Here is a 27,331-nt window from a genome sequence, read left to right on the forward strand (position 1 = left end):
GGGGGGGGGGGGGGGGGGGGGGGGACCGTAAAGGTTGCTACGCCTCACCAAGGATCTACAAGCTAAGTAAACTGGCGTGCTGCTTCTCGGGAAACAAGAAGCGAGCAAGTTTTGCCATGCATCCTTGGTAATTACCGTCTCTTTCCCTTTTCGCGCGAGTCGAGCGGCTCCGTCGAAAAAAAAAGGAAAAGAAAAGGAGGAGGAGGAAGGAAAGGTGAGTGTGAGGGGGATGTGGATAAACAATGTTGATGTGGAAGAGGAAGAAAAGAGCGATGATTAACGACGGGATCAACGATGATCGAGAGCGGGATGCATCAAAGCTTCTTGCTGGCAGCTCCCAGCGAGACAAACACCACGATCAGATGTATACCAAGTCGTTATGGGCCCCTTCACTCCACGTCGCGTATGTGAAAGCTCAGTAGATGATAGCCGAGCTCACGATCTCTCTGCAGTACCACGTACATGGTAAGTGCTGTTGTTGTGTGTGTGTGTGTGTTGTTGTTGTGTATCTTCGCCACCTGATCTGCCAGATACGATATTACCGACTGGAGAAGACCGTCTTATTCTTCCCTTGCTTCATCTTCCGCTTCTCGTCAACATGACGCTCTCGCTCAACCTAGGCGACAGAAAGGAAATACTGAAACGAGTTATCGACTCTGTTACTTGCTAAATTCACATCGTCGCCGGGTCCCGTACGTCTGTTCTATGGGGACCATATGGGTCCCCGCCCCCTTCTCTTGGTCAATCAATTCCCCCGTAATGAAGCAACAGTATGTGTACAGATTACAGAGTACTGATATCACTACTCCGTACAGATGACAGATTACTCGTAATACAGTACGGATTATGTAGTGTGTATAGTATGTAGGCTCCGCCCTCCCTTGTCCCTTGTCACGTCACTTGCAGCGTAAACTGCAACAGGGTTGACGGGGGGGCCAAAGGAGAATATATCCGAGATATGACGGCATGATAGAGTGATAGGAGAGAGGTGCTTATGCTGTAACCATCTTGTCAGTCTATCCACATGCGGGATCTTTCGGGGTGCATGCGCATTATTGATATACCTACGTATACAGGTATATAGTACAAGCCAAAAGTACATGGTTGTATGTACTACTTGGCAACATTCGAAGCCGCAACACCAACGGACTCCGAACCCGGTATTACACGTAATTAACGACACAGGGAGAGAGAGGGAGAGAGGAAGACAGAGAGAGAGGGAGAGAGAGAAGAGCTGTACAGCAGCCGCTCCAAGCGCCCAGAAAGGACTGGGACTTTATTTTGTACACATTCTGTCTCTGACCCACCCATGTCATGTCCCAAGGAAATTCGACCAAGGCTGGCTTTTCCTTCCTTTTTTTTCCCTCCATTTTCTGCTATACGAGTAGTAGAGCATGTGCTGTATTGCCCATCCTTTCCTCTTTTTCCTCCCTCGCAGCAGGCGGGCCATGCCTTGACCCCGCCTGTCCGCACGCATAGAGTCCGAAGGTGGGTTCTCTTTGTCGGGGGGGGTTTTTTCTTCGTCGTTCTTTTCGTGTGTCCTGACTCCTCCACGATCTAACCCGCGCCGTCGGTTGGATCGTCGTCTCGTCTGTCGAGAGGAAGATGGAGAAGGAAAAAAAGGAGAAGAAAAGGTTAAACCTGGGGAATGGCTCTCGGTGTCGAAGTCGTGCGGGAGGTACATGTCGTGAGTTGTCAAGTAGTCTTGCACGATATATAGGTACGGCTTCGATACATGCAGTATCTGACAAAACACACAAAAGGCTAGCACCAGGCTGTAGTGGTGCCTGACACCAAAACTCATCTTCACTACCAGAGTTCACCATGCTCCTGGTCTTTTTGAGTTGTTGGAGGCGGCTACGTCAGAATGCGACGCTCTTGTAGATACATGTACGCATTACGTCGGGTAAGCCGTGACTGCGGCGGGACTCAGTCAGCTGAACTCATTCGAGAGAAAGGCGCTCCTGGTTCTGTCATGTGATGATATTTAGTAGCTGTATCGCAACATTTCTACTCCTTTCAGTCTTCCGTCTTCTCTTATCTCTTCACTGCCATGAGGAGACATACATCACCTGGGATTGATTTGATGGCTTCAAGGTTGTCAGTAGAGCTGCGGTTATGTACTGTACCCATCCACAACAAGATTCTTAACTCGACCATGTTCAGTTATTTAGGCCAAGTATGAGAAGGGAATTTTCTTCTTCTTCTTTTCTTACAAACACTCCATTCTGCCTATCCATCCTCTACTCACATTCACGACTTACGAGTACAACCCGTGGCAGCACGCAAAAGATGCGAATAGTACGGAGTATGTGGCACCCAATATTATACATGACTAAGCAGTCAGAAGCTGCTGTCACACTCACATCTGTAGATAACCTCATATATTGTTTTCCTTTCCTTCTGAAAAATCAAGCACCAAGACACGCACTCATCGATCCATGGCGTACCGGTAGGCAGAGGCCACTGTCTGTACTCGCGTCTACGGGTCATCGTGGGTGGTCGCCAGCAGGAAGCACGAGGATATGGCTATAGGGTAAGGCTAAGCAATCTACGGACCGTGCTCTGCGTCCACAGCTTGCCATCGCGTATTATTATTAGGCAGCGAGTGGTGTGCTCTTTCACGAGATCCTCAATCCGTATCATTACCATTCAGACTGTAGCACCACTCTACTATTGACAACTTACTGGGTAGCAGACAGAGAGTCATATCTCCATTCACTCAGCTTTACACACACACACACATATATATATAGTCGCTGTTCAATCCAACACTGATGGCATCACTCAAGACAAAAGACTCTGGTGTCTTCTTTTTGGGCAGGTGATAGATGATAATACACCCTTGGCACCTGCCCAACTGTTCAGATCACAGGGCCCAACTTCAGGCAACCAGATGACCAGCAAAGCAGATGCCCGCCTTTCAGCTTCACCGCAATGTCGTGAACCTCCTCTTCACGTCCTCATGGCCATCACCGCCATGCTTCAACTACTACTGGGCTGGATCCATAATCGTCCATTTCTCACATCTTGCTCGACGCGACGCATCGCTACCATCGCCGGATAAACCACCTTGAATCTTTCCTACGCTGCTGCCCTTCCTCGCTTCTTACCTTGTCATCTCGCGATATCGAGGGCTGGTCATGGCCGCCATCCCGGATTTCTACCGCTCCCAGATCGGAGGCCCCTCCGTCATCAGCTACAGCTACACGGATTCGCCATGGAGACTTCTCGCCTACGACACGGCCTGCTGCATAATGTACTCGTGGGCCATGCCGTGGGTCGCCCTGCCGCTGTTCCCCTTCAAGTCGGCCAAGTTTGACGAGCTGTATCCGACGCTTCCCAACATCTGGTCCATCTCGCTCCACCTCTTCATCGCCGTCGTGCAGCTCGGGTTTCTGGTCTCGGCCCCCGCCGTCTCCACGTGGGTTCCCGCTCGGACTTTTGCCCTCGGCGTCGTCGTCTTCGTTGTGCTCAACACCCTGCTCTGTCGACTGCTCAACGGGCCCGCCGAGACGTTCCATTCGGACGAGAAATACGCCAAACCCCGTCCGGAGCATTCCCATGAGCAGTGGGTATTCATCAACGGCGTTGCGGTCGGGTATGTACCCATGCGCAGTTTTGTCTGACCGCTCTAGCTGCCTGCCGAGACGAGGCTAACCTAAGAGGCAGGAAGCATTGGATGAAGCTGAACCTGAACCGCATCGCCGTCACTTTTGGTCGTCCCGTCCTCGGAATCCATAATAAGACAGCAGGCATGATCTTCGATGTCTGGGAGTGCCTGGTCCAGCGCAACTTTGGCTACGCTACGAGCGACGTCCGCGCCACCTACAAGGTGCTCAAGGAGCTGCTGTATAACCCGGAGAAGACAAAGGTGGTGCTCATCCTGCACTCGCAGGGCGCCATCGTGGGCGGCATGTGCCTCGACTGGCTGCTCCAGGAGATACCCCAGGACATGCTCTCCAAGATTGAGGTCTACACCTTTGGCAACGCAGCCAACCACTTCAACAACCCGCACCGCCGTGCCTTCTCTCTCAAGCTGACCGACAGCTGGCCCCGTGTGGCTATGAGAACGCTCCTGAAGGAGACGAGTGTGGTCGAATCCCCGACGGCAGCCGACCGCGCTTGTTCCACGGCGGCTGACTTGGGATCTTGGAACGGCACAGCCGCCCGACCGCCGCCGCACGATCTGACCCGCGAATCCTCAGTCATCTCGTCGTCGGCCGCCCAGGACCGCGCCATCGGCCACATCGAGCACTACGCCCACAGCACCGATTTCGTCGCCATATGGGGGATCCTGCATTTTGCCACGAAGCACCCGCGCTCGCCGCTGATCCCCCGCTTCATGGGCCGCCTATTCGTCCGCGCCCGCGGCGGCCACCAGCTGTGCCAGCACTACCTGGACGGCATGTTCCCGCTCAGGCACGACCCGGTGACGGGCGAGCCCACGGGTGCCGACGAGGACAATGAGTTCATGGACGAGGTGGTCAATGTTGGAAAAGAGGGCGACGCGCCCGACAATATCCGCGAGGCATTCGACATAACGTATGCCGGCACCGACGGTTTCGGCTCCGGAGATATTACCACGCCCGTCGAGGTTCACGGCGTGACGGGGCTAGAGGATCGCCGGGCCAGCAGGAGCGTCAAGGTGCGCGAGCTGAGCCGTCTGTGGAGGTATCGGAATGGTATGAGTCCGCGTGAAACGCCGCTGTTGAGTCAGGGTGGTATGATGCGTCCTCCTACGTTCTAGCCTTAGTTTTTCCTCATTTTTCTTTTTCTCCCATCTCTCTTCCTCCATATTTTGTTCATATTCTCCCCCCCCCCCCCCCTTCTCTTTTCTCTCTTTTCCTTTTCGCCATGGTGGGATGAAGGGAAATGGGAATATTGAGAGAGAGAGAGAGAAAAGAAAGAAGAAATAAAGAAACAAAAAAAAAAAAAAAAGTCAGGGACCGAGACCAAAAGCGAAACTAGAGTCCAGGACAGCCCGAACCGGGGAAAGGGGATAGGGCATCAGCCACTAACGGCCAAGACCATTGGTCAGACCCATCATCTTCTTCTTCTTCATCATGGCCTCCTCATGATCGGCCAGCTCCTGAAACCTCCTCTTGATGGCATTGTCGACCTTGACAGGGGGAGCGAGATGGACGGTAGCGAGGGCGCCCCAGATGGTGGCGTAGGTCCAGTAGAAGAGGTTGACGAGGCCGAGGTAGATTATGGGGGCGATGGCCATGTTGTAGTTGCCAAAGATGTTGCCCCTCCTCGAGATGGTCTGCCACATGTCGCCGGTGAGGGTCTCGGCGGCGGCGGGCCACCTCCAGGGGCCGACCATGCGGAACTTGAGGGTGAAGTTTGCGCCCGAGGCCCACATCCAGGGGAGCCGGTGGCCGCGCGGGGTGACGAGGGAGAGGCGGGCGACGTCGGTGAAGCTCGGGGCCATGTCGAGGTCCTTGGCGACCTGGTACATGTAGCTGTCGTGCTCGACGCCGTACGACAGGCGCGCGCTCGGCGGCTGGATCATGCGGTAGTGCCACTCGTCTTCCGGGTCGAGCCTCTTGGTGAGGCGGCCGGCCAGCTGGGTGGCGAAGAGCATGGACTGCATCTCTGCCAGGGGCGGGATGGCGCCGAATCCGGGGCGGATGAAGCCGATGAAGCCGATGGTCGGGTCGTCGGCGCGCCACACGTCGCGGACGTCGGTCTCGCTCGAGGTCGGGTAGGCACGTCGTCCGGCGTTGTGCGGCGTGTTGAGGAACGGGAACTGCGGGACGTAGCCGGTCGCGAAGACGATGACGTCGGGCTTCACCTCGGTCTCGTTGATGAGGTCTGCCTCCGGCCGGCCGTTGCGTGGGAAGTGAGCGACGCCGTCGGGCGTGATGTGAGACGGGAACGGGGCCAGTTCGATGGTGCGCTTGGGAGGTGGCACGGCCGTGTTGAGGAAGAACTTGCGGATGCGGGTGCCTAGAGGGGTCGGGTTTGGGCGCCAGGGCGTCGACACCTCGTTGCTGATGCGCATCCAGGCCTTGTTGAAGAAGACTGAGAAGAGGGGGGGGGGTATGATGTCAGAGATGATGGATTCATGAGGTCATGGAGAAGCAAAAGAGATTAAGAGAGAGAGAGAGGGAAAGATAGATAGAGAAAGAGAAGGAAAAAAAAAAAGAGAAGATACTTACGTCTCGATGTATGGAACCTCTCGCCAAAGACTTGGCCGATATGCTGGTCGACACCTCGTGATGTTGAGCTACAGAGCCAGCAGGCAAAGGGCAGGGCGAGGACGTGGTAGGCATCCCAGACCATGAGCGAGTCGCGCACCATGGGGTGGACGTACATCGTGTCGAAGAGGGTGGACTGGCTGACGTCGATGGGCAGCTGGGGCTCCTCGAAGGGATGGTCGCCAAAGAGCCAGGGGAGCCAGCGCTGGGGAACGGCTCGCTTGGTGCCGCCGAGGAAGCCGTCCTTATGGGAGAGGATGACTCGCCTCGTCGGGGCGGTGATGGCGAGGTAGCACATGTCGGCTCCGGTCTCGCCGCTGCCGAGGACGAGGACGGTCGTGTCCTTGCCCAGCTGCTCGCGCTTCTTGATGTCCTCTGAGTGGATGGTGACGGGCACGTGCTCCAGCCCGGGTATGTCCGGGTAGTTGGCCTTGGAGTGGACGCCGGAGCAGACGGCGACGGCGTCGCACTCCCACTCCATGTCGAGCCCGTCGGGTCCCCGGTAGCTGACGACGTGCCCGCCGACGTCGCCGCGCCTGATGCCGGTCACGGCCGTCGACAGGTGCATGTACGGCCACAAGCGGAAGTGGGTGGCGTAGTCGTTGAGGTACTCGACGTAGCGCTCGGCCGAGAAGAAGTCGCCGTCGCCGGGACGGCCGCCGCCAAAGTCGGAGAAGGTGGTGATCCACTTGGACGATACCAGCTCGGCGTCCTCGTACGTATGGTGGACAAACACGCCGCCGATCCTGTCATAGGATTCGAACAGCCTGACCTCGAAGGGTTCGATGCCCTCGAGGTACTGGTGCGCCTCGAGCAGCGTCTTGAGCTGAACGAGACCCGAGGGGCCGCCACCGATCACAGCGACACGCATGCTGGACAATTGGTCTGTGAGAGCTGACCGAGACACGTCAATATATCATCAAATTGGGCCTTGAGAGAGTGTGAAGCATAGATATCTGAACCCTTGGCAGGAGAATGTGTGTGTGTGTGTGAGGTGTGAGAGAGGGACGAGAGGGAGAAAGGGGGGGGGGAGGGCGAGCGAGGGGGGCGTAAGTAAGGGATGATTCAGTTCTCCAGTTCTACTTTTCAGGTATTATGAAGTAGCAGCAGCGCCGTTGAAGTGGAATTCCCCCTCCTTCTCGCATCCGGGATGTCTGGGGGCAACGGGACTCGTCTCTCTCTCTCTCGCATACGCCACTTTTCGCCTTCCAGAGATGCGGCCGTTCAACTGAGCGGAGCCCTACCTGTACTAGACCCACCGGACCGGCAACGAGCAGAGGCATAAAAGAGGACAAGACTTCTAGTTTTGGGTTCTCCCGCCGTGGGGAACAACATCCCCCCCCCCCCCCCCAAAAAAAAGAAGGGCGACTCCACCGATACGTGGTCCGTCCGCCTGTCCATGATGTGTTGTGATGCCGCAAACTAAGGAACGGCGGCTACGTTTCCCGGTAGCCGGTGGGGTGGGCATATCTCCTCCTCTTCAAACCCGCTCCTCCCCTACTCCTCACTCTTGAGAGTGAACATCTGTACTCGTACTCGATGCCTTTTCTTCGTTTCATTTCGTCTTGGGAGAATACGATGGTCAGGGTACCGACTGCGCAGGTTCGGCTAGTAACGTGTGTAGGCGAAAGCCGGGATCGTAGACGGATGGTACCCAAAGCGGGAAAAAAACCGGGAAGCCTGGCACATGGAAGATGTAAGCTAATGCAAGCGTGTTTGCTTTCGTGGCCCATGGAAAATAGGAGGAGGGTGGCCGATCCGAGAGATGGATTGGGGGGGGGGGGGGGGGGGGGGGGGGGGGAGGGGGAAGGCGGAGCGTGGGAGCAAAGCCTATCGTGTGTCCGACGGCAACGTCTTTGATGGACACGGTGTGCTGGCTACATGTAATCTGCACAGCAGCTGCGAAGCAGGTCTCTCTTCTTTCCTCTCTCGGGCTTTTCCTCCAAGGAAGACTCACCACGACGCAAGTTATCCGGCAACGTCTAGGGTCCAGACGAATGTGCAACAGTACTCCGTACCTGAGTGACCCATGATACACGATCCACGATGGACTCTGCACTCATATCCCCCCCCCCCCCCTCTCCCTGTACGAGCGCAGGTACTCGTAAGAAATGAATGCCGTCCCGGATATCTGGGAGACCGCCGAGGACCCGCCAGCAGTGCTGTGACCAACCGGCGCCGAGTGGAATTGGCTGCCGTGTGTTTCCTCCTCTCTGCATATCAACACTCCACGGAGGAGTGCTAGCCTGCCTGCGGACGGACTGTCGGATTGTGACCGTCTTCATGGGTCCCTTGTACGCGGTATCCATAAACAGGTCAGAAGATGATGGAGATAACGGACGGAGACCACTGGAGACGGCTCCGTAACTCGCAGGCCCAGAAACTCGTAATGCACATATCATTCCGTAGGGTATCATCACTCCTTACATGACATACTCGTAATACCAAAAAGGAGAGGTCGACTGATCGAATGGAGACGCGTGGGTCCATTTGGCTATGCCTTTGTTGTTTCTGGTCTACTCTGCAGCCTCTGCTCAAAGTGACCTAGTCTCTCCCTGATCCGCTTCGTCGTGATTAACCAGGTAGATCTCGCCTCTGCTGACCAACCCGATTGCCTGGATGGAGATGGGGAAGTATTGTCTGCGGAGCCGGCCGGTTTTGTTTTGATTGATTATTTCGAATCACTACTCTCTCTCTCTCTCTCTCTCTCTCTCTCTTTGCTCATCTCTCGGTGAAATGAACAGGACAGCTCTCTGTGATGAGTTTTGGTATTAACACGAGCGGTACTTGTATTATTCTTCGACAACCAAAAGAAGACATGTAGAGTCTTTTGCCGCAAAGAAGAAGAGGGGGGGGGGGGGGGGAGAAGAGAGACCTCTGCACACTTACGGAGTAAAGAAAAAAAAAGGACAGAGACTATGCAGCCAAGTGGGACAGGCGCATGGCGAGGTGCATAGCACTGACGCGGGCCGTTACCATGGCCTTGATCGTTGAAGAATCCCTTGTCTTGGCTACCGTTCTCGTCTTTGTTCTCTTCCCTGCGCACGTGAAAGGGGAGATAGGGTGGGGGGACGACGCACCATTGATCCATCGATTCATACGATGATAGTAGCCACCTGTCGAGCTCTCCTCCTTCTCTCTCTCTCTCTTCCTTCCCACTATCGGAGAGGCAACTCACACTGCATTAGCACTGGTATTCGGTCCCCCGTTGCCACCGTCGCATCGGCATCGTCATGGTACGACGTACCATCTGCAGCGGCCAGACTTCGCATTGGCAGTGCCAGTGTGACACACAACACGAGGGGAGGAGAGGTCCGGTCCGAAGCCACCGGTGAGGTTACTGTTATCTCCTGGTCCGTGTCACTTGTTCCCACCCACTTGGTGTATTGACTCTCCGTACGGAGTTTTATACTCGCATGTACTCGTTCTCTGTACTCGTTCTCTGTATGATCCATACAGTGAAGGAAAATAAAGAAAAAAAAGTTGATCATTCTGAACATCTCTTCCTGCTCCTCTGACCCTGTCTTCTCCCGAATCGTTCATGATTAGTGGTGACCGGTCACCCTGGAAAATCCACACTTATTATTACCTTGTTAGGGCCCTTGTCAGTTGTCAACCTTGAGTCTTGACCCTTCGAGCCTTGGGCCGTGGTCCGTAGCGACATGGGGGCTGTAAAGTATTATGTTAGCAAAAACTTGTGGACCATGCATAGTAACAATTGAACGCGTGGGAAGCCGGACAGAAATATCATTACCTTGCAAGTATCCGTAAAAAATGCCGGGAGGTTGAAGGTGAAGAGAAGAGAAGAATAAGAAATAAAACGAAAACACCACGATATGCGCCGCACGCGCAGGCTGCCTCGGTCTTGGTTGTGTCAATTGGCGAGTCTGCGACTCTTCCATCCGAACGGATTCCTCCGTCATCCCACATATTCGATTCCAATTGGCATGGGGCCTGGAACCCCCTCTCCCTTGGCGCCGGGCCCCCAAATACGTAGACGCCTGCCATATCTTGTACGCATACGAACCATTGGGTTCTGCTTGTGGACGACATGGATGGGCCGCAACGCATGTTGACAGGTCGATCTTGAGGCTATCCGACCAGGACGTAATATTACATGTAGGCTCGTACTCGTGCGCCGAATTTTCCTTTTCCCTTTTGTTAAAAAAAAAAAGAAAGAGGAAAGAAAAAGAGGGGAAAAAAAAGGGAGGACATAGTCGATCATGCAACTGCCGATTGTCACCTCGACTGTAAAGCTCTCTTAGAGATGTAACCGTGGAGGATCAATCATGGCGATCGCACATGCCGGCCAGCCGTCAGCTCGTCTTTTCTGCATTGCGACGATCGCTCTCTGGCAGCACGCCGTACGAGGTTCCGGGCCATTGGGATCCATCACAGGCCACAGATGCTCTGCTCCGAGTACTACGTCATATCACCTGCCGCTGCTGGAAGGTGACAGAGTGATACGACATAGACAGGGCCTGGTAACTTGGGTTTCCCTCATGGGAGTATTGCCTGCCTGAGATCTCATGGGATGCTAATAATACCTGTCGCATAATGTAATACATACCCTGACCTCTCCCGCCCCTCGGTATAGCGATTCGCAGCATGCCAGGTAAGACAAAGAGAATCCCAGTTCGGATCTTGTCTCTTCATTTTCCAAAACTCTATTCACTACGACGAACGGCGCAATAACGAGCTGGTAAAAGGAGTTGAAGAAGAAGAAGAAGAAGGTAGGAGATGGAAATCAAAAGTATATCGTCTCCGTCTCGTCAACAATCTGAACCTTGATGCAGCCATTCCTGGGATCAGATGACAGTATCAATCCGTCCATGGCCTTTTCTAGTGGGAAAATATGGGACACGAGCTGCTTGACGTCGATAAGTCCCCCGTCTATGCATGCGATCCCGGCCGGCCAGGTGTCGCGGTACCGGTTGATGAAGCGGAGATCAATCTACGACGACAAACGTTAGCCTCGGGTATCAGCCCAAGGAAGTAAATCAGACGTAAAACCGGTCGAGAAGCAAGGGGAAAATGAAAGGAGAGACGGAAAGAGCGCAGACACTCACCTCGGCTAGCGACAAGTGCATAAAGGGGAGGTTATTGACGATAGACTTCCCGACGCCCACAACCATGAGGACGCCACCCCGACGAACAGTGAATGCGGCGGTGCAGATGCTGAACTCAACACCTGTGCACTCGAGAGCCACACGGGGCATGACATAGTCCGTCTCCCCAAACAGCGATTTTATCGCCCCGGCATTATCCTCGGCGCTCTTGGACGCGTCGACCCGATACGTCTTGCACTCTGGGACCACCTTGCGGGCAAACTCTAGGCGGCTGGGCTCAATATCCGTGATGACTATCGGGTGCGCTCCAGACGCTCGTGCGCCAGCAAGGGCGAGCAGGCCGATGGGTCCGGCACCGCAGATGAGGACGGGGGTGCCAAGGGTCAGACGGGCAGAGTTGATGCCGTGGAGGACGACGCTGAGGGGCTCGAGGAGGGCGCCCTCGGCGAACGAGATGTTGTCGGGGAGTCTGTTCAATCTCACGTGAGTCCTTTGTCTCTCCCCGAATTCTGCAGTGCAGATGGAGAAAGTCTACAGACAACAAACATACTTGTGAAGCCACTTGGCCGGGTGTACCTTGTAACGTTGCAGGGTACCGGCGTAGGGGTAGACACCGGAAAACTGGACGTCTTGGCAAAGATTGTAGCGGCCCTCGAGGCAGAGGAAGCATTCGCCGCATGGCACCCCAGGCTCAATGGCAACCCGATCTCCTGTTGCAGCAGTACCTTGTAAGCCTCCTCGCTTCTCGTCTTTTCCGGGGAGTTAGACATACCCGGTCTCAAATCCGTCACGCCCTCCCCACAGCGAATGACAACACCGGCAGCCTCGTGGCCAATGATGCAGTCTCCTTCGAAGACGAGGGTTCCAATCTTGCCAGCCTTCCAGAAATGCACGTCGGACCTATATCTCTATCAGTTATTGTCATGTTGCCAAATTTCTCTGTCTCATCATACGTCTGCAGAGCAATAGGCATGACGCCGTCTCCGACACTGTCTTACCCGCATATTCCCGTCGATTTGATATGTAGGAGGACGTCGCCAGGGCCAGGGGCATAGACGGGAGCCTCAACGGCTTTGAGCTTGTGGTCGGCTGTTACCTGTAGCGAAGGGTTAGGCAGAGGGGCCTTGATGGTGGCCGGAGCCGGTAACCCGTTGGCGTGGCCGTTGACGACGGGGACTTGGTTGTCAATCATGTCGCCCATTTGAAGAGTCTTGGTCGTAGGAATAATCTATATAACACGATGCAACAGATTCGTGGGTAAGAAAGAAAGAAGGAAGGAAATGAAGGGGAAGAAAGGCATCCTCATTCTTCGAGAGGGAGAGAAACAGACCCTTTCATTTGGCGGTGGCACCAAAGCAACGAGTGGTTCGGATTGCCATGTATGGAAAGAAGCGCAGGAAGAAAAAAAACAGATTCGTTCAACATCATACATAGCTCCATGGAACTATTGGATAAAGCCGTTAAATCAGAGCCGGAAAATGGGCACAGGAAAGCTACCTGCGGCATGGTGATGGCTTGGTGGAGCTGAGAAGTGGTTAATGTTACCTATTCTGGCAAGAGACAATAGTGTCTCACATACGATCAAGAGACATGACGATGGTTGATGGTGAAATCGGTATGAGGCGAAGCAGAGACGAATTCGAGACGAATTCATCACTGTTTCCGTTGTTGATGGTACGTAGAAGAGAGAAAGGAAATCGTGCACATGGAAGCAAAAAAAAATATTCAGAGAAAGAGTGAAAATCCGCTGCTTTTCGATACAAGGAAAGTGCGCTCGGCTGCCCCTGCCTTTCAGTGTCGACTACCTCGGGCCCTAGATAATGAGGCCAACCCCCGAGATCAGAGGCCGCCACAAAATCTACAATACTAGCACGGAGAATGTGACGATATGGATATACCAGCCCAGGTAACGTTGCCGTAGTACTGAAGTTCATTATAATCGAAAGAATAATACATCGGGATACGAAGCAAAGCTCTATACAGACTTTTGCATTGCCATGCCCCGTATACATGTATTCGCGCACAGCCTTCTCCCCGCACCGGAAAATGCTCTCCCCACAACGCACGATTTCCCCCTCATTTTGTTTCTCCATACCCCGGCATCGTCGGCTTCTTCTTATAATAATCCTAAACTTCTTAAACGTCAAAGTAGCCAAGTATATAGAAAATGCAGTCGGAAAAGAATAGATAGTATCCCACAAGGAAGTTCCGTCATAATCCCGATATAATATAGTAAAACTACACACGTACTTATTATTCGACCGACATCGATTTCCAGGACTGCCTTCTCTCGTCTCCGCTAGAGCAATAATAATATTAGTGGGCAGGAGCGATGCCCCTTCCTTCCCCACTTCGTTGTAGAAAATCCACTGCTCGCACCAATTCTGGGGAATTTGGTATAATGCTTCGGCTTTCCCTGTTGAGTCGCTCTCTCCCCCTTCTATCTTCTCTCTGCACCCCACGCTTTCTATTCACGCCCTCTCCCCATCTTATCTTGCCTCATAGGGTGGCATCCTGCCATCTCCGCCACCTGTCATTGAGCGTTGTGTGGGTCATTACCGGCCGCTAGCACACAGAGATTGTCATCACCATGGCTACTCGGGAAGTGCCTGAGCCTGGGCAAAAGGCGCGCCTCAAGAGGACAAGGACCGGGTGCCTCAAGTGTCGCGTCAGGCGACGGAAATGTAGGCTCTGTTTGCCCCCAATCAAGATGTTGGTAGGACGTTGTCGACGTTGTCGAGTCCACTATACTAACCTCCTGTCGACCAGGCGACGAGAAGAAGCCGAGTTGTCAGAGATGCGTCGACGGTGGCTTCGTCTGCCAATACGGGACAAAGCTGTCCTTTCTCGAGAAGAACACGATAACCGCCTCCGGTCCCAGCAAGTCGGCTCGCCAATCCTACTCTACCCTGCGCGTAAGTGGCAGCCCTGCAGGATGATGGCACCCTTGCTTCCTCGCTGCATACTCCCACGTGCTGACCTGCGAGTCTATATATAACTGCCCATGCAGTTTGTCGACACCCACCCCGCCGCAAGCCAGACAGCATCGCCTATCTCACCGAGTGCCGAGCCGCCGGCGAGCAATGTTTCAGAGACTGAAAGAGGGCTAGGACACCAGCCGAGTCCTTCCCACTCGCCCACCAGCCCTCAACTGCCAACGCCGCGATCTGACACGACCACGGGGGCTCATCTGAAAGACCTGCAGAACCCTGGCGGTGCCTATGCTGTCGACACGTCTCCTAGCAATGGGGCCTACGAGACGGCCCTGGATGTTCTCACATCGCTGGGGTCTGTAAATTCTGGCGGTGCATCTGCAACGCCGCTGCCGCCTGGCTATGGACCGAGTCCCCATGAGGATAGCACACCCTACGCTCACGGCGACTTGAGATCACACAGTTTGGGGGTGCCAGAAGAGTTCTCGACGTGTTCTCTGCTCCCGCAAGATCCTTCCATCCAACTACTCCGGCATTATCGGTACAATCTCGCTCCCTGGGTGAGTGGTTTTTCCAGATATAGCCATGTACTTGATTGACGAGACAAGAAAAAGACTTATACATCGTCTTCTGTAGCTCGACATTGACGACCCCACACAAACATTTGGGCTTGAGATACCACGCTTTGCATTGTCGTCTGTACCGGTGCTGGAATCACTACTGTCGCTTTCCCTGGCATCCCTGGATCGGTATGCCGATGCCGACCTCAAGGCTGTGCAGCATGAGGCGCGGGAGACGAGTCTGATCGAGAGCCTTGTCATAGTCACCTTGGCAGCCGTGAGGAGCCTTACACTGGCCAGCCCACCTGACTGGCAGAGTCCGTTTGCCACTTCCGGAATACAGCCACTGGATGCAGCTCTCCGCCACAACGGCCACACCGGCATACGAATGGCCGTTGCACGCATGTTTCTTCGTCTGGGTACGCCTCTCCGCCTCTACCTGTGCATCCGACGCTGAATTGCCTGGCTAATAATGTGGACAGACGTGAGCGTCGGCTTGATGAATAACAGACCTGTATCTATACCGAGCATTCTGCTCTACGGTATCAGCTCGCCCGAGCTCCCAGAAATTCCCATCGACGCGCTCAGGTATAACTGGGATCCTCTGGTCCTCTGTTCCCTCGCCCTCAACTACTGTTATGGTGACGAAATGCATCAGTCGGCGGGTAGTTTTGATGTAGGAATGGGTACCACGGACAGGTGGAAGATGCTCACCGAGACCCTCGTCTTGTGGTATAATAACCGTCCCGACGCGCTCAAGCCCATTCTCGAGGTGGCCCACAACGACCAGCTATTTCCGCTCATACTCTTCAGTAGCGGCACGGCTGTCTTTGCCAATCAGCTGTTCCACACGGCCATGCTGCTGCTGTTGCAGCACAGGCCACGGACATTTCTGAGCAGCGGCCATAGCAGGCCCGTCGCCATGTCTCCCCTTTGGCATGCGCAGAGGGTATGTGGCATCAGCTTAAGCAACGACAGTCGCAAGAGCTGGGATTTCTGTCTCGTCGGATCCCTATATATAGGCGCCAGATGTATGACGTATGATCTGCAGCAACATGCTCTGATATCTGGAATCAACCGAATCTCTTGCATGACAGGATGGAACTTGAGACCGCTTGAAGCACGACTCCTTGATGCATGGCAGCAGGGATGAGGCAGGGGACCGTTTAGAAGGAGAGGCCCGGGAATAATGATTTTTCATGCCCTTCACTGTTCTTTCAATGCTCTATACTGTTGGGATCTTTTTTCCTCGAGCCTTTCACGTCAATCACCGGTGCTGATCTTGTATCCCCAGGCAGCCTCGAGGTCTGAAATTCGCCAGGAGGTGGCCCAGCCTGTCATGGACTCGATGCTGCGGATGAGCTCGACGAGAAGGAGGTGTTCAGACCTGTGGCTAAGGAGACGGCCGGCGATCCAGAGGGGCTGGATGGCATTGTTAAGGCAGCCCTGGTGTGGGTTGGTGAGGGATATGCCGCAGATGCGCTTGGCATGCCATATGGGAGAGCCGGTGAGCCCGAGATCCGGGGCGGTGAGGTTATGCGGCACAGAGCTCAGGAGGAGGATGCAAGCCGTGTGGTATAGCTGGTGGGACGATATGGCAGCCCAGTGAGCAAAGAGAATCTGGGGGAAGGGCCGGGTCTCGATGGACTTGAGGGGCACGAGATCGGCGGGACGATGGCGGACCCAGTCCTGGAGAAGATGCCAGAGGCGCAACCAGCGACGGTCAAAGGTGGCGGCATCACAGCCATTATTCTCGCCCATCTCGGTGTGGCGTGTGCGGTCGGCGATGAGCTCGCACACCAGGGAGCACAGGTAGACGGCGTAGTTGGCGTGCATATCCGGAGATCGGTGCTGGCTGAAGAGGGAAGGGCCGTCGTCGTTGTCCATTCCCGGTAGGAGGAATTTGTGGGTTGGCACGAGCGTGGCCTGTGTGCCGTCCGATATGAGAGCGCCGCAGAGGTCTGGATACATGTGTGTGATGAGTCAACGTTCAGCCGTAGTTGAAGACAGATGGCATCTTCTGACATGGGAACATCTTGATGAGGGTATCGAACATGGCATACCCATTCTAGCGTAGCACCAGAAGACGGACTGTAGGATATCCCCACTGAAGCCATTCACGCCAAAGGCTTCAAACAGGGTAGCGCAGCCCTCGAGGTGTCTCCTCCAGTCGCGCGGGCTGGCGGACATCATCTCCAGACAGCAGAGGATGACGCAGATGGGCACGATGACGAGGTGGTTGCCGACATTGCCGCCATCACCCTGGCGGGCGTCGTCGTTCTCGCCGCCGTCGTTGCCGGTGTGGTCGCGTGCCTGGGCCTGCAGGAGAGGATTGAGATGTCGTATGGCATCCTGGTATAGTTCCAGGCTGTCGAACGAGTGCTGCCTCCCTTCTTTCCGTTCCATCTGGCGTGCTGAGAGGGCGAGGAGGGCGCATAGCAGGGCCGGACAGTGTCTGGCCAGCAGGGGGACTTGGATCGCAAATGTTCCTTGACTGTCAAACATGTCGAGCTGTGTCTTGTTTTAGTTTTCTTTTCTTTTCTTTTTTTTTTTTTTTTTTGCCTGCTCCTGCTGTAATGCTTGTCTATCTGTTGTGATGATGAAGTGGAAAGATGCACATATACACATATACAGAGAGAGAGGAGAGAGAGGAGAGAGAGAGGGGAGAGNGAGCATGTCCTCGGAGGCTTTTCTCAGGTCTCCCCTTCCCCCCCCCTTTCCCCTCCCTCTCTGCTTGCTAAGCTCCTATGGCCTTTTTTTTTTTTCTTTTCTTTTCTTTTTTTTTTTTTTAAATGCCTGCTTGTCTATCTGTTGTGATGATGAAGTGGAAAGATGCACATATACACATATACAGAGAGAGAGGAGAGAGAGGAGAGAGAGAGGGGAGAGAGAGAGGGGAGAGAGAGATGGAGAAAGAAGAAGAATACTTACCCATGGTGCTACTTGAGCAACATAATTCTTGAGATATTCTAGCCTACGACCTGTAGATAGGATATCATGACTTGTTTGAGAGTGAAAGTCGGTGATGGAAGGGGGGTATGCTGTTGCCGCCGAGACGGCAAGGCCGTCTGCAGGGTTGGTTCTGACGTTGTTCTGGGCTGCTTCACCACTGACGATGGTGGCACCAGACACGGGTGAGCCTTGTCTCGTAGGGGCAGCGGTCTGGGCAGTGTTGAATATCAGATGACGCAGCTCTTCTCTGTATGCCAGGTAACCCGGATCGAGGACGAATTGATCTAGGGGCCAGTAGGCGGAGTCTGGGGACGACATGGAGTCTTGACGGTGACGACTATAAGGAGAGTCCATCTTGGAGGAGAGGGGGTGGGGATGGGTTCATGCGACATTGATATGCCACTCTCACCGATTGGCCACCTTTTCTCTCCCCCTCTTCACCATATGCTGCCAAATTTCACGGTTGGTGGGTTGTTTACGGTTGGGTTGAATGGTGGTGTTGATGAAGATGTACTCGTATGCGCTGATGCGGAGAACTCAGAAATCATGTAGGAGGAGGGGGAAGAAGGATGGAGGGAAATGCGGGGAAGCAGCGCAACACTGGGACGCTAGACAGGCGCAGAGACCGGCGCAAGAGACCGATTAGTTGCTACGAGTTGCCATTGAAGAGGGTTGTTTTTACTATCTGGTGGGAAACACGGGTTTCTGTCGTATACGAATTGTTGTCGCAAGAAATAATCGAATCCCATGGATCGTACATGTCGTCTGTGCACAGAGGCAATAGGGAAGACCGCGCAGATAGAAAAAAAAAAAAAGACTTTTGAATTTCTGCTGCTTCATCATCTGGCTGGAATCGCGGAACGGAAGAAGACGAAATGGTGCCGTTCGGCATCGCGGAGAGTATCAGGGAGACCGAACGTCGACATGGATAGTATGTGGCGGAGTTTATGAATCGAATCAAGGAAACATCAGTGCACCCGTAGTCTGTACTTGTACAGACCAGTTGTATAATAATGACAGGTTCCGACCTGAAGCAAACATGTCCTGAAACAATGATGAGTGGGCGGATGGGTACGGAGTACTACAAGGTATGCATGCCTGTGAGTGAGTACTCGCAGGTGAAGTGAGCGAGCGAGCGAGTGAGTGAGTGAGTGAGTGAGTGAGTGAGAGAGAGAGAGAGTGTGTGTGTGTATACATGTACGTACGCGCGCACCTGGCCAAAAGGAGGGTGGGTATACTTTGGTTTCTATTTACATGCACTCGTATGATTTCTCCGTTTCCTTCTCTACACCGTATCAATACTGATAAATATTCCTTCTCTTCGATCTGTTCCCATTTGGTGTTGCTGGTCCCACCTCTCCCCTTTGCCCGGCCTGCCGATAGTATCCCTGGATATGATATCAACTGCCGAGTATTATCATCAATACGACAGTGCGAACGGGTGCCGGTGGTACGAGTAGTTTTTTTTTTTCTGAGCATGGTCAATCGAACGGACTTGTGTGTGCAGGGACAACATTAAAGGCTCAAGACTGCGCTTTTGTGATGATAGACTACATTGCCGACGCATGTCTTGAGACATATTCATCTCGTGCTGATGCAAGATGACAGGATGCAGGCATTCACGAATGTATTCGATAGTCCTTGGGAGCCATAAAACGCACAAATAAGGGGCTTGAACCAACGGAGTATTATTAATAGGTAATAATACTGCAAATGTTACCACGGAGTATTCTTACCAACAAGCGACCGTCATCCATATGAGACACACGTAGACACTATCAATTAATCCACTGCCAATTATCCTGCATGCACTTCCATTATACTACACTCACCGTATGTGCCAATGTAATTACCTGGTGCTAGGGCCACTGCTAGGGTTATTTGCTTTCCTCTTCTTGCTTGCGATCTTTGCCTCCGTCTCCTTCTCCCTTCCTCCAGGCCGCACTATTCGTAAATTAATATGCAGCTTGGATGCATGTCTTGACGCAGACTTCTGTAAGGAGGGAGACGCATACATGTGCCAGTTGCGATTACGGAGTAATTACCGAGTAATAATAATATACACGGGTACAGGCAATACAAGTACGAGTACAGATCTGTACATAGCCATATATCATACTACAGGCACACGCATTCAAGTTTAAGCACTTTTACTAGTATTGGTACGGATATAATATCATGTATCGGTGGGACAAGATGAAGAAGCTCAGTTGGTCTGGGAAGGGGGTAAACCGTGGATGACTAATTTAAAAAAATGAAGCCTAACCTCTCAGGGGTGCAGAGTGAGAGGGAGTGGGAGGACAAGGAGCGAAATGACATGAAATTAGCTGCACAGCGCGGTATCCGTGAATAGTACTCCGTACGTACGACATTGCAGTTGTTGGTTAATAGTACATATACAAGTATGTGTAACCTGTACTCTGTACAGATTATCATCATGTGCGATTGCCAATGACTGGTCTAGCAGTAATAATGGTCATCGTGGTTTCTTCCCATCCCGTCTCCTCTGCCCTATATTCCTGCATTTAAATCAAGATTGTCACGGAATAGTCCGTAGCCGTACGGCACAGTTCTATATTACTCGTAATCTGTGCATAGGTCTGCTAGTATGGCTGGTGCCAATATTACTGCTACTTGGCACACTATCACGAGCAATAATAGTTCCTTTTCCGCTGATGGTATAATCTGACCCATCTTCATCCTCAGCATCCTTCCCATGTACAGGTTGCATGTGGTTTGACTACTCGTAGCCTCTGACTATACGTACTCGCAGGTGGTGGGTGCAGCCCTGGAGTTGGCGGGATCTACAGCGCTGATAGCCCGCTACAAGCTGGACTGGTGGACGCTAACTCGACGCCACCCAGCGCAGCATTACAGCGTACGGCAACACTCACTCGTTGGTTGGGCCGTGGGCTGGTAGGAGATGGAGGCTATTGTTATTGAGCGCAAGGTACTTCGTACGTACGAGTAGCGTCGCATCGTACCTGCCCCGTTGGAAGGAAGGGGATGGCTTGGGCGGAAGGTACCACTTATTTTTTCTATCAGGCCGTACCTGCCTGCCCCTCACACTTTTTTTTTTTCTTGGTCTTTTTTTTTTTCTTTTTTTTTCTTTCAGGAACCAGGGGGATATTCTCCTCGTCTCGTTGTCTCCCCTCCCTTTTCTCCATTCCCACAGAAATCCCCGTCGTGAACCCTTTGACCATGTTTCATACCATGGTCCGTCATATACTCGCAACACTGATACTCATCGGTACGACGTGCACTCCAGCATCGTACGCATCACCATCCACCATACTCGACTCCGTACAGGTACACATTGGTGCCCGTCTATTCATCATCGTCGACAGCGTGCTCAGCTTCTTGTCCTACGACGACATACATGTGCAGCCGGATCGTGTGCCCGATGCTCATTGCCACCACTTTAGTCCAGGGTTACATGCAGACATTTGACTGCACATTGGAAGTACGAGTGGTAATCATATTACTCAACCATACTCCATACTTGTATCGCCACTCAATTGTATACTGCCAGTAATCTGTACAGATTGCTGCGAGTACTGCTACGAGTGCGTACGTCGTACTACCCCCCCCCCCCCCNACGAGCATTACTTGCTCCGCAAGTCCCTTGCCCCAGTCCCTGATCCACCACTGAGACGAGTCTCACTGTTGCCAAGCCTGGTCCTGCCGCCCTGACGCTTGACAGACCTTCGCGGACCCTCACACCCCCGGTCAGCCATCCTCAAGACACAAGCTGCCTAGTTTGCTAGTTTGCTAGTCCCCCCCCCGGCCAAAAGTCTCCCCAAAAAAAATCCGAGACCAATCGTCTCCTCGAACCGTCTCCCGCGTCGCCACGAGCCGCCGGCACAACACCACAACCACCTCCTCGTGCATACCGGCGCCTCCTACTCCTCGTCGCGTGCTGCTGCCATCGAGCCCGTCGCCCCGACGTCTCCTCCCCCGACACCTCTACCAGAGACACTGCTCCACTCCCGGGCGTCCTGACGTCTAATAGTACGCCAGGCGTGAGCCCACTTGGCTTCGCGCCCTTGGCAAGAACCATCCCCTCGTGTACGAGTACGGCGCCGACGGACGAGTACGAGCTTTCTCACCCTCTACTTCCACCACACTCCCACCACCGCCACCACCGCTGCCGACGCTGCCGCTGGCGCTACCATACTCGGCCCTCGTCAATCCGCCCATGACTCCCTTATAGACTCCCGCACGCCGCCCCGACGCCAACATGGCCGACAACCAGCGTCTGTCCCGCACCCTGCAGAGGGACTCGCACGACCTGTCGCTGTCCCCACGCAACGTCACCCGCGACTCCCTCGTCACGAACATGCTCATGTCGCTTGACCAGTTTTCCGTCATCCCCAGCAGCTCCTCCAACAATCAATACGCCGACGACGAACCGGACTCGCCTCGCTTCTTCGACATTCCCAGGTACAGGCCGGGCCACGCAGACGACGACGACTACGACGACGACGACCTCGATACCCTGCCTCCGGCTCACGCTGCCACCTGGCCCGCCCAGGTTCCCGCCCAGGCCTCCGACCTCTACCAGCAGCAGCAGCGTCAGCAACGCCACCGTCACCAGGCCCAGCCCTCGTACAGCTCCGACCTCGATATCCCTACAGACGACGAGAGTCCCAGGGCCCACCTCTACTCGCGGCAGCGGAGGAGCAACAGCAGCATCACCTACCAGGACGCCGCCTATGCTCAGGCGAGGAGCCACCGGCAGCCGCCTCCCCGCACTCGCGACAACCATCTCCGTGGAGGGAGGGGCAGCAGGAGCAGCAGAGGTAGCAGCGTCACCAGCTTTGATCAGGGCTCGCCAGCCCAAGGCCCCGTATCGGGCACCGCCGGCAGTGCCGCCCAACGCTGGAACCGTGGCCTGGGCCGATCCTCGAGCTTCGACTTGGACACGGCGCCGTTGTCTGCTGTGGCCCCGGCCCAGCAGCGCCAGCAGCAGCCCCCCTCGCAGTCGCATCTCCACCACCCTCTCCTCGAGGACGTGCCTCAGTCCCCCTTCCAGACCGACTTCCGCAGCTTCCTCGACGACGAACTAGACGCCGCTCCGAACCCGACCGTGCCCAGCGGACCCCGCAAGATACCCTCCTCAGCTTCTATGCTCCCGCCTCCACCGGAGCCTCTAGAACGTCCGGCAACCCACCGAAACCACAGCTCCGGCCGCTCCATCAAGAGCTCCTCCGGCCGCAGCAGGGTCGCCACAGCTCGCGAAGCTGCCTCCTCTCCCATGCCGCCCTCCGCCTCCATGCCGGTCGTCGACATCGACTCGGCCCCGGCACCCAACGTCGGCTACGGAAAACCAAAGGAGCTGGCCACCTCCGCCTCCAGCCCCGCTCTCCCGCAAAAGGATCGCCCAGGCTTCTTCAAGAGGGTCTTTGGAGGTGGCAGCTCGTCCAAGACCTCCCTGGCCCCCCCTCCCACGGCGGATTCGAAGCGCCCTCCACGCCTTGACTCGGTCGATGCGGGTAGCGACAGCCCCGGTGCCGGGAAGCCGCAGCAGAAGCCCACCTCTACGCCGCCCTCGCGCGACGTGATGACCTCCCACTCCAACCACCCCCCTCTGCAGAAGAAGACGTCTTCCTTTTTCCGACGCCGCAAGAAGACCCCTGAATCGGTACCTCCCCTCCCCTCTGGCCTCCCCGCAACCGCCGCCGCCGCCACCACCACCACCACCACCACCACCACCACGGCTGCTCCTGCCGATGTCGAGGCACCGCCTGTGCCTCCCCTCAACGTGGAGGCCGAGCAGGACGCCTACATCTCCAAGCCCATGGACAGTCCCGTCAGCAGCCTGCGACATGCCATGGACCACTTCATGCACGAAACCACGCCGGTCCAGCTCAAGTCGTCGGCTCCGCTGGCCGACATCACCAACACGGCCCCGCAGTCGTCGACCGACGGTTACAGACGCGACTTCTCGCCCGACTACGAGCCGAGCCCGAACGCCCGTATTCGAAAGGTGCAGTCCAATCTCGAGAACGACAATGGCACGCCTACAAAGTCTCCGTCCACCGACCAGGATGCCGTCTCCAGGAACGACTCCTTTCTCGATCTCGACGGCGGCAGCGACAATGATGACCCCACTCCGCTGTTCAACCCGCTGTCTGGCAGCCGGCCGATGGACGGCACCAGCTCTCAGAGTGGCAATGGAAATCCCGGTAGCAAGCGGCCACCCCCCACGACGACGTACTCTACCATGCCGCGCGAGAGGAGGTCGACCGGGAACCTGCGGTCCGTCCGCCCCGACTCCGGCGCCAACCTGGCCCTTCCGCTCGAAGGGACCACCAAGCGCCGTAGCGGCTCCACGTCTCCCCGGTCCCCCGTCAGTGCCGGCACCCCTGCCAGTATCACGCCCAGCGTACGTATCGACATGCCGGCGTCTGACCAGCCCGCTCCCAAGGGCCAGCCGTCGCACGAGTCCATGCGGAACCAGCCCCTGGACGAGCCCGAGTTTGTCGTCGGCGAACCCACCGAGGACGACAGGCAAAAGGCCCAGAAGATCTTTGACGGCATCGAAGACTTCATCCAGAAGGAGAAGGCAGCCGCCTGGATGGGCGAGGAGGGCCCCGTGCGTCAGAGGACCCTGCAGGCGTACATGGATCTCTACGATTTCGCGGACCAGAGCGTCGTCTATGCGCTCCGCCAGGTCTGCGGCCGTCTCGTTCTCAGGGCCGAGACGCAGCAGGTGGATCGTATCCTCGTGGCGTTCTCGAAACGTTGGTGCGAGTGCAATCCCAATCACGGGTTCAAGGCGACTGGTAAGTCTCGTTCATATCCGTCCATCGATGCGCGCGGACGCGCACTCGCGCGCCTCCGCAGACACATGCATAGAGGGAGAGAATTTCTGACAGTTTATTGTGAAAACAGACGTCATCCACACAATCTGCTACTCCATCATGCTGCTCAACACCGATCTCCACATGGCCGACATCGAATCGAAGATGACACGCAGTCAGTTTGTCAGGAACACCATGGGTACCATCGTCGACGCCGCCATCTCGGCATCCGAGGCCGAGGCAGCATCACGCCGGCCGAGCACCGTCCCCGAGCGGTCCTCCATGCTGGACGACGACCCGCCGCCGCCGCCCACCGTCGAGGATAGGAAGCTCTTCAGGAACTCGTTCCGCCCTCCACCCAGACTGGATGGCCAGGCGGGCGACGGCGTCGACGACTGCGGACCCCTCGTCAAGACCAGGTACGCGGGTACCATGAAGGGGTGGGAGGATCAGGTTGAGATCGTCCTCAAGTCCATCTACAACTCCATCCGCGACGAGAGGCTGCCCCTCTTCGGAGCCGCAGACGCCTCCAAGTCGGCCCCGGTGCCGCCGTCTACGTCGCAGAGCAACCTGTCGGTCATGCACATGCTCAAGCGGTCGCCGAGCTCTCTGAGCAAGACGCCCTCGGACGGCAACCTGTCCGTGCGCGGACGCGTGGCCGAGGGCCGCGCCAACACCTCGCGCTGGACCTCGAAGAGCCGGTCTCGCCCCGGGATCGGCAGGAGCGGGTTCAACTCGAGCCGCACGAGCTTCGACGACAACAACTCGATCTGGAGCCCCCCGCTGTCGTCGTCTGCCACGTGGAGTCGGCAGTCGCTCGGCAGGACGCAGACCTCGGTGTCGCAGGATTCGCTCGGGTCCACCATGCTGCGTGGCGACTACCAGCAGTCGATCGGATTCGCCAACGCGCTAAGCCAGGCCATCATCCGCGACGACGACGGCTACGGCAACGAGTCGGTGCCGTCGGTTCACAGCGCCGACATGTCTGCCCAGCTCCTCGAGGACGAGTCGCTCGAGCTCACGGGCCCGCCCTGGGTCAAGGAGGGCATGGTGATCCACAAGCACCACCTGGACGGGGTCGACAAGAAGGCCAAGGAGCGCAGCTGGAACGAGGTGTTTGCCGTCATCCAAAAGGGCCACATGGGTCTCTTCTCGTTCGCGGCCAACAAGTCGACGAGGCAGAAGAGCCGCACGCGCGCCGCGGCGGCAGCGGCGGGAGGAGGGGGCACCGTCGTCGGCGGCGGAAACTGGCAGGACAACGCCACGAGCGTGGGCTCCTTCAGCCTCCGCCAGACGCTGGCCTCCGCGCTCCCGCCTCCGGGCTACTCGCGGTCCCGGCCGCACGTGTGGGCGCTCAGCCTGCCGACGGGGGCCGTGCACCTCTTCCAGGTCGGCACGCCGGAGCTGATCAAGGAGTTTGTCACGACGGCCAACTACTGGAGCGCGCGGCTGAGCACGCACCCGCTCATCGGCGGCATCAGCAACATGGAGTTCGGCTGGAGCGAAGCCGTGGTCAACAATGCGCTCCTCAGCGCCATCAACAACGACGCCAGCAGCATCAGCAACGGACCACCCGGGTCATCAGGCACCGGCTCGGGACTGGCCCTGCCTTCGACAGCAGGCACGCTGGGCAGTCGCGACAGGTCGTCGCGACCGGGAAGCAGCGCGGCGACGGGGCACATCCGCAAGTCGAGCGTGGGCAGCTTCCGGTCAGCCAGCCTGGACCACGCGGCGGCAGCGCTGACCAACGCCGCATCCGGACGCACCGGCGGCGGCGGCGGCGGCAAGCTCCCCGGCGACCGCATCCACATTGCTGAGTGGACGCCACCTGCGCAGAGCATGCGTCCCAGCACCGACGGCGAGAGCGAGCAGCTGCGGACGCTGCAGGCCTACGTCAAGGGCATAGAGGAAGAGCTGCAAGCGCACAATCAGCTGCGCAGCCCGATGCTCCTCGCCTTCACGCCCCGCGGGCAGAATGCCATCAGGGCCATGTCCAACTGGGAACGCAAGAGCGCGTACCTCCTTCGGGAGATTGTCAAGTTCCGCACCTACGTCGACTGCCTCCAGCAGGCCGAGATGAGGAAGCAGGATATCTATGCTGAGAGGGATCTAGCTCACAGGGCTGCTAGGGGAGAATTGGATGATGAGGATATGGATAGTGACGAGTGATTTCTCCTTCATCATTCTCACCTCTCTTCTCCCTATCTCCCCACCCCCTCCCCCCGGGGTTCCCCTCTATCAACTCCTATTCTATACTTGACATCCCTCCTGAACACTCTTCATTCCACTACATATATATACATATTTCTCTTGCCATCCCTGGACCATTTTTATATTCTATCCCTCTTATATCACTCTTCTTTTTGTCTTTTTTCTTCTCTTTGTTTTTTATATATCTCACTGAGTTTTACTCATTATTTCTATGACGACCTTTCTCTCTCTCTCCATCTCTCGCTTTCTCTTTCTTTTTTCTCCTTTGGGTTTTTTAGATACTCTATGAGAATATCAATGGGGTGGTATATACTTGGTATACTTGGTACACACACACACACAGACACAACAAAACGCACACATTCTTACACTCATACACACACGCACTCACACACTCGCACACATGCCACCAAGGATGGAATAACTATTACTAATGTGGAGGACATGTCTTCATTCTCACTCTTATACAAACTCTTACTTCTCTACATTTCTTCTTCTTCTCCTCCTTCTCCTCCTTCTTCTCGTCATATTCATTCTTTTTCTGGAAGTCTTAGAAGCGCTCGTCTGATTTATAGGAGGGAGGGGGGGGGGGGG

At 55.4% G+C, this 27,331-nt stretch overlaps 6 protein-coding genes across 6 annotated transcripts; 3 read left to right on the forward strand and 3 right to left on the reverse strand.

The window, feature by feature from the left end:
* Positions 1-3,143: 3,143 nt before the first annotated feature.
* Positions 3,144-4,701, forward strand: GMORB2_1327 (uncharacterized protein; the record flags this gene model as incomplete). The annotated part of the gene is made up of 3 exons (XM_035463309.1): positions 3,144-3,601; positions 3,673-4,648; positions 4,693-4,701. The coding sequence occupies 3 exons, from the start codon at positions 3,144-3,146 to the stop codon at positions 4,699-4,701; spliced, it is 1,443 nt and encodes a 480-aa protein (XP_035324733.1).
* A 316-nt stretch (positions 4,702-5,017) lies between these two features.
* On the reverse strand, positions 5,018-7,077 carry GMORB2_1328 (Flavin-binding monooxygenase-like; the record flags this gene model as incomplete). Its single annotated transcript, XM_035463310.1, has 2 exons — positions 5,018-6,030; positions 6,168-7,077. The coding sequence occupies 2 exons, from the start codon at positions 7,075-7,077 to the stop codon at positions 5,018-5,020; spliced, it is 1,923 nt and encodes a 640-aa protein (XP_035324734.1).
* A 3,876-nt stretch (positions 7,078-10,953) lies between these two features.
* Positions 10,954-12,467, reverse strand: GMORB2_1329 (L-iditol 2-dehydrogenase; the record flags this gene model as incomplete). The annotated part of the gene is made up of 5 exons (XM_035463311.1): positions 10,954-11,160; positions 11,276-11,744; positions 11,826-11,985; positions 12,048-12,175; positions 12,274-12,467. The coding sequence occupies 5 exons, from the start codon at positions 12,465-12,467 to the stop codon at positions 10,954-10,956; spliced, it is 1,158 nt and encodes a 385-aa protein (XP_035324735.1).
* A 1,398-nt stretch (positions 12,468-13,865) lies between these two features.
* On the forward strand, positions 13,866-15,921 carry GMORB2_1330 (uncharacterized protein; the record flags this gene model as incomplete). The annotated part of the gene is made up of 5 exons (XM_035463312.1): positions 13,866-13,959; positions 14,045-14,190; positions 14,286-14,795; positions 14,845-15,187; positions 15,251-15,921. 5 exons carry the CDS (start codon positions 13,866-13,868, stop codon positions 15,919-15,921), a joined length of 1,764 nt encoding a protein of 587 aa, XP_035324736.1.
* Positions 15,922-16,031: 110 nt separating this feature from the next.
* GMORB2_1331 (C6 transcription factor) lies at positions 16,032-18,074 on the reverse strand (the record flags this gene model as incomplete). Its single annotated transcript, XM_035463313.1, has 3 exons — positions 16,032-16,729; positions 16,832-17,279; positions 17,901-18,074. 3 exons carry the CDS (start codon positions 18,072-18,074, stop codon positions 16,032-16,034), a joined length of 1,320 nt encoding a protein of 439 aa, XP_035324737.1.
* A 3,886-nt stretch (positions 18,075-21,960) lies between these two features.
* Positions 21,961-26,695, forward strand: GMORB2_1332 (Guanine-nucleotide exchange factor, contains Sec7 domain; the record flags this gene model as incomplete). Its single annotated transcript, XM_035463314.1, has 2 exons — positions 21,961-24,508; positions 24,618-26,695. The coding sequence occupies 2 exons, from the start codon at positions 21,961-21,963 to the stop codon at positions 26,693-26,695; spliced, it is 4,626 nt and encodes a 1,541-aa protein (XP_035324738.1).
* Between the last annotated feature and the right edge of the window lie 636 nt (positions 26,696-27,331).

Source organism: Geosmithia morbida (genome assembly GCF_012550715.1).
Source record: "Geosmithia morbida isolate 1262 chromosome Unknown scaffold_1, whole genome shotgun sequence".
Taxonomy (NCBI): domain Eukaryota; kingdom Fungi; phylum Ascomycota; class Sordariomycetes; order Hypocreales; family Bionectriaceae; genus Geosmithia; species Geosmithia morbida.